Below are 8,342 nucleotides of genomic sequence, written 5' to 3'. Positions count from 1 at the left end.
CGGCAACTTTCAATTTTTTACATAATTTTTTGAAAAATCAATCCTGTTGTTAATTTAGTGGCGTGCTTGGTCCGATTCACACAATAAAATAGTCACAAATCAAATAGTCTATAATTAACATAAACTAACCAAGGCTTTGAACGCACTGCCCACAAACGAATGAAGCGCATACTTACTCAACAGCCATACATGTCACACTAAGGGTGACAGTATGAACAATGCCAACACTGTCATAAATATGTGCCATATAGTGAAACCACACCAAAAAACAACAACTAACACATTTTGGAAGAATATTTGCATCACAACACAACATAAACACTACAGAACAAATTCCCAGAATTCCTGGCAGCACCAACACTTCCGGGACGCTACAATATAAACAAACGCCATTGGTGGATCCACGCCTAACATCCACTGTAATGATACCACGTACAATAGCGTATCTAGTCGATACTTCTATGATTACATCGATATTTTTTAACATCACAAAATCTTCTTTTGTTTTTTTAAATGTATATTATGTTTATAAACTCAGGAAATATGTCCCTGGACATATTTCATATATTCATTATATTGTTTTTTTTATTATTTTTATAATATTATAATATATATATATATATATATATATAATATTTTTATTTTATTTTTTTATTATTATATTGTATTATTATTACATTATACATTTCAAAATCAGGACTTTGAATATGACAAGTCGCCACCTCATCGCAGGACCAACACAGATAGACAGACAACATTCACACTCACATTCACACACTAGGGACCATTTAGTGTTGCCAATCAACCTATCCCCAGGTGCATGTTTTTGGAGGTGGGAGGAAGCCGGAGTACCCGGAGGGAACCCACGCATTCACGGGGAGAACAAGCAAACTCCACACAGAAAGATTCCGAGCCCGGGGATCGAACCCACGACCTTCTTATTATGATGCACTCGCACTATCCCGCGTTCCACCGTGCTGCCTAGTTGGAATAAATAGAAATGGGAATTTTTTTTAACCCAATGCGGCCCCCGAGTCAAAAAGTTTAGTCTAATAATAATATTCATAATTATAAAAAAATAATATTAAAGATCCCCCTTATTTTAAAATGAAAATGAGGTGGCGACTTGTCCAGGGTGTACCCCTCCTACCGCCCTACCGCCCGAATGCAGCTGAGATAGGCTCCAGCGACCCCCCACGACCTCAAAAGGGACAAGCGGTAGAAAATGGATGGATGTTGACAGGTATGATTTATATACTGTAGGTCGCAGAATGATTGCTGTGTTACATTAAAAAAATATTTTGCATATAAACTGCGAAGCGCAAAAGCTTTTGCACTTACCAACATACATTTATTGTTTCCTGCTCTCTTAGGCAACCATGGTGGACCTCGCAGACTTGTTTGCCCCACCATCTGAGAGGCAACCGCCGACTGGGGACCCGTGGAACTCTGCCCAGCCTTCCTGTAACGTGGCCTCCGACCCCTGGGATTTTGTAGGTGAGTGCATCATCATGTCCACACAAACAAAAGCCACAGGGGGTAAAGCGATTAGCGCTCGTGTCTATCCACCTGCACAGCGGCCAAGTCCGACACTCCTGTAGTTGGTAGCCCCTGGACTGCGCCGCCGCCACCCTCCATTGCGACTAATCCTTGGGCTCCGTGTGCCAACTCGTGCGGAGAGCCGTGGGAAGCGTCAGCGGCGGCGGCCACCTGCAGCCCTGCCAACCACACATGGGACGCGATATCTGAGCGGGGTAATTATCTTCCCATGTTTTCTTCAATAAAGGCACACCATCTGTTGTACCTGATGAATAACACTCATGCAGGAAGTGAAGGGAGAGATGCATTCAGTGCACAGGGAGAGGAGACACTTCAACAGGACATTCCTCAACTGTCTTCTCCTGCCAGTCCGACAGGTAAATACACATGACGAGCAGAAGCTGTCTTGTGTTGCATGTGTAGGGATATTTAACTAAATTGTTTTGGATGGTTACATTTCCTATAGGGGAACTGCACTTATGTAAGACAAGAATACATATGTTTTTCTTCTTTTATGCATTCTAAATAGTAAATAAATGCGATCAAAAGTCCGCTCACAATGGAGGCTATGGGAGTTGCTCTATTCTGCCTATAAAGTGCTTAAAAACACGTCCAAACACCTCCATTAAGGTTTTACGTATATATACAGGCTGAAAGTATATATGTTTTAAAACACCATAATTAACATTGTAGAGGTTGCCCTCTAGTGGGTTCCTCGGACCACCACACACTGCCACGAGAGCCCGGATTTCAGGTCACAACACTGTTTTATTCTCTTAAATATTGCTCGGCTTTTGCTTTCCAGCAAAATGTATTTTTTCTTAGTCCGTGTCTCTCTCTCTCCGGCTCCAACTCCAACAACGTGTCTTGTTCCGGCTGCTGCTAATAAAGGCGACAGGTGATTAGATAACAAGGCCCACCTGGGCCATCTACTCACCTGTCGCTGTCTTCGAGGCCGGTCCTTGCACACTCCGTTCCGCGGCAGGCCCGCAGGCCACGCCCCCCTCCACAAACATGAATAGCATTCATTTTGAAAATGCATCCCGATGTTCCCTTTTTTCTCCAACAACATCACTGATTACTGCTCACTGCAGACTTCATGACAACCAACAAACATAATAAAACATCACTTACTGCACAATGTCTGCTGTCATTATGATGTAAAAATCTTGGTATGTTGCCATTTGGATGAAGAATGACTCATAGTCCTCGCAAAGAAAAAAGGGGGTTGGAACCCAGCGCCTTTTCATGTCTTTCTCGCCATTTCCGGGTCTAAATTGGCTGTCAAAGTGTACCAACTTGTTGGATTATGTCCTCATCTTTCTACTATCAATGTGAGAGGCATTATTTATGATCTAGAACAGGGGTGCCCACACTTTTTCTGCAGGCAAGCTACTTTTCAATTGACCAAGTCGAGGGGATCTACCTCAGCCATATATATAATTTATATTTATCTATTTATGAAAGAGGTTTTTGTTAACAAGTTAAAGGTGTTTAATGGTAATACATGCATGTTTAACACATATAGATGCCTTTCTTTCATGAAGACAAGAATATAAGTTGGTGTATTACCTGATTCTGATGACTTGCATTGATTGGACAATTGTGCTGATAACATCCGTATTTTCAAATGGAGGAGAAATTGTATTTATTTGTATTTTTTAAAACATTTTTGTCATAAAGAAATACAATCATGTGTGCTTACCGACTGTATCCCTGCAGACTATATTGATATATAATGTAGGAACCAGAAATATTAATAACAGAAAGAAACAACCCTTTTGTGCGAATGAGTGTGAATGAGTGTAAATGGGGGAGGGAGGTTTTTTGGGTTGGTGCACTAATTGTAAGTGTATCTTGTGTTTTTTATGTCGATTTAATAAAAATAAAAAATATATATATTTATTTTTATTTATTTTTATTTTTTATTTTTTTTTATTTTTTGTGCGGCCGGCCCGGTATCAATCGATCCATGGACCGGTAACGGGCCGCGGCCCGGTGGTTGGGGACCACTGATTTAGAGGGTTCTATGGGCAGAATAGAGGACATCCCATTGGCTCCATTGTAAGCTGACTTTTATTCACGTTTATTTACGAGTTAGAATGCATAGAAAAAATGCATCCTTTGTCTTGTCTTTCATAATGATTGTGAACGATGAAAAAAAAAGAAAAAGTGCAGCTCCCCTTTAAGGACTAGGAGGGCTCGACTTCTCTCTTCACTATTAGTCTTGTTTTGTATAGTCTTTAGAACCTGTATCCTCTACAGTAGACATTATATTTTTTTATATTTTTTTTGTCAGAGTTAGAGGAGTGTTCTGCTGTTTTTAGGATCTTCTGCAAAATAGTTAGTCAAAGACCATATCTATGACAACACTGGTGTTTTTAAGAATCTGAATACCGGTAGTCCAAATGATGAAAAAAAAAGAAGACCTAAAAGGGAACCTTGAACACTATTGTACAACTAAAGAAGTTAAACAAAAGACTACTGACTGCATTTGAAGTAAACGAGCTACAGCAACACCTTAGTTGCATAAATCACATTAGGAAAATAATGTGCAACTGCCAAAAAGGAGAAGACTTAAAAGGGATGCCTTGAGGAACGGCTCATTTATGTAATTCACAAGTTTGGACCCCAGTGTTCTATGTTAACAATGTCAAAATGTCAATACAGGGACCTGCCAATGTGTTTACAGTGGTGCAAATTCCTCAATACAACAGTAGCACTGTAGTGTTTTTAGGAATTTGCTGCAGAGATCTCTAAAATTCTGAACTGAACTCGAGTGCCGGGATGGTGTCTTTCTCGGGCCGGATATGGCATCAGGCCACCAGTTGAATAGACCGGCTCTACTGCATCACTCTCATGTGTGACCAGGGGCGTCACTAGCTTTTAAGGACAGGGCGGGCTTAGCCCCCAGGAGATGTACAGGATTCGAGCGAACGTAGCGCACAAGCACAACACTTCAAACGGCTAACAAAGACTTATAAATAATTAATTGTTATTATTATTTAACTCGGTTTATTTTCAATCTGTGTTCAGTACAACAACAAACATGGGTTTGCACAGTGACATTTTGTTTACATCATCAACAAGAAACAATTACTTGCATGATCCTTCAAGATACACTGAAACACAATGAAAGTCATGGCATTAGCCTCTATGTTATTCATTCACAACATAGAGGCTAATGCCACAACTTTAGCTCACAATACAATAATTGTTTGTTCCCAAATATTTTGAAGTTGCACAGATTACATTTTGGGCACATATGTGACTAAAATGGTTGTAAATTAAAGCCCTGGAAATATTACTTAATTACTTGAATTAAAGTAATATCTGGATCGGGGTAATTTGGCTATATATATATATATATATATATATATATATATATACTATGGCAAGCCGTTAAGGAAATTAAATATATATGGAAGTCTGAATAGAAATGAGAAACGTTTATATATACTGTAAATAAGAAAGACTTAGAGCCCGTCTGCTGATCGGAAAAAGAGCGAAAGCTGTCAAAGAGCTGAGGGACCATCTTCAAAGTGCAATGCTGAAACAAATAATGCAAACAACAAAATGCAACTTCCAGGGCTTGAGATTAACGTAGTCCCGTCGGTAAAAAAAAATGCACGGGGCGAAATGAAATACTCCCCCTTTGGCTTTTAACCATTTTTTTTATTTTTATTTTCATGTATTTATTCATTTTACATTTTATATTAAATGTCTTGGTTTTTCCTCCCTCTGAAAATCCTATGAAATGTTTAACAAGCCATCCTATATTAATACAACAGCTATTAATGTAACAATACAATAAAACAAATATATTTAATGTTGTTTCCATTATTTTAACAATAGGCTAATGTATATTACTTTATATAGATTCTACAAGAAACACAAAACTTAACTAAATTATTTACAATTGCAGACAAGGTTTCGAGCAGCTTCACTCATTGTAAAGGAAGACGGAAGTCCACTCAGGAGAAAAATGACTACAATGATGGTGTATTTAGAGCGGGAATGTAACTTTTTGTCAAACACAGACCAGGTATAAAGTGGAGCTAATACATTTTACTACAAGCAGTGATGAATACTTACTTTCTTGAAAACGTTTCTTATATCCATTTTGCATCGGTTCACGTTCTTGTTCTGCAATCTGCAGTGTTGTGTGCTAATGTGCTTCGTACACCTGCAGGACCGCAACTCCGCAAGCAAGGTCGCAGAGAAAATGCGAACAGGATTTTGAGTGATGTGGGCATTTTCTATATGAACAAGTGGAATGGATTGGATACCGACGCACTAAAGGGGATCTCTACCTTACAGTATGAAGTGATGGGAAACTGAGTGAATAATGACAGGTTATATGATTATTTATTTAAACTCATATTCGGGCCACTTTATAATGAATATGTCGGCATGTATTTGTAAAATAAAAAAATAAAAATATATCACACCAAATTATTTAGGGGGGCTTCAGCCCCCCTAAAATAGGCCTAACAACGCCAATGGCCTACCTCATGGTAAACTACCGGCCGGTGTCCCACCTTCCATTTATTTCGAAAATCCTCTAAAAAAAATTGTTGCACAGCAGCTAAATGAACACTTAGTGTCTAACAATCTCTGTGAACCCTTTCAATTTGGTTTCAGGGCAAATCACTCTACGGACACAACCCTCGCAAAAATGACTAATCTATTGCTAACGATGGAAGCTGATGCGTCATCTATGTTGCTGCTTCTTGATCTTAGCGCTGCTTTCGATACGTCGATCATAATACTTTACTAGAGCGTATCAAAATACGTATTGGTATGTCAGACTTGGCCTTGTCTTGGTTTAACTCTTATCTTACTGACAGGATGCAGTGCGTCTCAAATAATAATGTGACATCGGACTATGTTAAGGTAACGTGCGGAGTTCCCCAGGGACCGGTTCTTGGCCCTGCACTCTTTAGTATTTACATGCTGCCGCTAGGTGACATCATACGTGTTAGCTTTCACTGTTATGCTGATGACACCCAACTCTACATGCCCCTAAAGCTGACCAACACGCCGGATTGTAGTCAGCTGGAGGCGTGTCTTAATGAAATTAAACAATGAATGTTCGCTAACTTTTTGCAACTCAACGCCAAGAAAACGGAAATGCTGATTATCGGTCCTGCTAGACACCGACATCTATTTAATAATACCACCTAAACATTTGACAATTAAATTATTACGCAAGGCGACTCTGTAAAGAATTTGGGTATTATCTTCGACCCAACTCTTGAGTCACACATTGTGTGTTACTAAAACGGCCTTCTTTCATCTCCGTAATATAGCTAAAATTTGTTCCATTTTATCCACTAGCGACGCTGAGATCATTATTCATGCCTTCGTTACGTCTCGTCTCGATTACTGTAACATATTTTCGGGCCTCCCTATGTCTAGCATTAAAAGATTACAGTTGGTACAAAATGCAGCTGCTAGACACATCTGCGGTCCCCTCCAAGGTTTCTTATTGTATCCCATTGGGTTGAGTTTTTTCTTGCCCTGATGTGGGATCTGAGCCGAGGATGTCGTTGTGGCTTGTGCAGCCCTTTGAGACACTCGTGATTTAGGGCTATATAAGTAAACTTTGATTGATTGATAATTAATGAATTAAGTAATGAATGAATGAATGAATGGAGAACATTGTGTGAGAGTTGGTTAGTGTTGCGGTGCATGGTGTAAGAATGATAAATTAGTAACACATGAATTAATGAATGAATAAATGGAAAACATTGTGTAGTGTTGTTGCGGTTCATGGTGTAAGAATGATGACAAATAACACATGAATGAATGAACGCACGAATGAAAGAATATATAACATTGTATGACGGGACAGCGGGAGAAGAAGACGGCAGAGAGGCGATGACGTCGTTAGCTGTCAGCGTGTTTATTGACAGCTCAGTATGTGAGTGCAGTGTGTGATTAGCTTAAAGAGATGTAGTGTGACTATGTGTAAGTATTATCGAAGCGTGGTCACCAGAGGTTGTTGAGTGTGCGTGTTGAGAACGAGGCGGAAGTCCAAAAGGGGAAAACACAGGCTCAGACGTCAGAGGGCAGGTGGATGGTCGAGGACAGGAGCGAGGCGTCGTGGTCAGTGGGCAGGCGTTAGGTCGAAGTCCAGGAAGAAAAGAAGGAATCCAAAGGGGGTCCAGGTAGACGAGACACAGCTCGAGGAAGGACGACGGGAAGCTGGAGGACGACACGAGAGACGGTGAACACAACGGGAAGGGAACACAGGGAGAGAGAAGGCTGAAGACGTGTTGGCTTACTGTTGTGGGTACGAGAAGCTACGTTCTGGCACCGGATCTTAAGACACGCTGGCTTATGAAGGCTGGTCGCTCAACACGGGCAGGTGTGTTGATTGCAGATCTCTTGCGGAGGCACGCCCGCAGCGGAGAGGGAACGCCCGCAGGAGACCAAGATGACCAACTGTCAGTGGAGTTAGAAAATCCCCAAGACCCCAATGGTCCTAATCTTATGAAGACTTGTTTTGAGGATACACACTAAATACCTATTCTTGAGGATGAAGAACCACCTACTGAAATCAGCTATAGCTTTGTGAAGGACATACTGGACGCACACGAAGAGTCAAAACACACAACCCAGCAACCAAAACTATAAATCAGAGCAACTTGTTGAAGGTTTGGAGGCCAAGGTAGAAGATGAGATGTCTGAGGAAGATGCACAAGCTCATCCAGCTGATGGAGGACCATCAGGTTTTCTGGGATGAGACCAAAAGAGAACCTACAATTGATTATATGAAAGAGAAGCTTGTAGTGGAC

The 8,342-nt window shown here is 40.5% G+C and overlaps 1 protein-coding gene across 5 annotated transcripts in view; it reads left to right on the top strand.

Annotated features, from left to right (window-relative positions):
- Positions 1–8,342, top strand: part of epn3b (epsin 3b) — a 53,253-nt gene that overhangs the window by 28,743 nt on the left and 16,168 nt on the right. For all 5 annotated transcript variants that reach the window (XM_062032454.1, XM_062032451.1, XM_062032452.1 and 2 more), the window contains 3 exons: positions 1,374–1,497; positions 1,578–1,754; positions 1,827–1,916. In XM_062032454.1, coding sequence (XP_061888438.1) covers positions 1,374–1,497; positions 1,578–1,754; positions 1,827–1,916 — 391 coding nt within the window. The remainder of the gene's footprint in view (positions 1–1,373; positions 1,498–1,577; positions 1,755–1,826; positions 1,917–8,342) is intronic.

This window comes from Entelurus aequoreus, linkage group LG22, assembly GCF_033978785.1.
Source record: "Entelurus aequoreus isolate RoL-2023_Sb linkage group LG22, RoL_Eaeq_v1.1, whole genome shotgun sequence".
In the NCBI taxonomy this organism is placed as follows: Eukaryota; Metazoa; Chordata; class Actinopteri; order Syngnathiformes; family Syngnathidae; genus Entelurus; species Entelurus aequoreus.
Note: the sequence above shows the minus strand (reverse complement) of the source record. Positions and strands in the feature narration are given on the sequence as shown.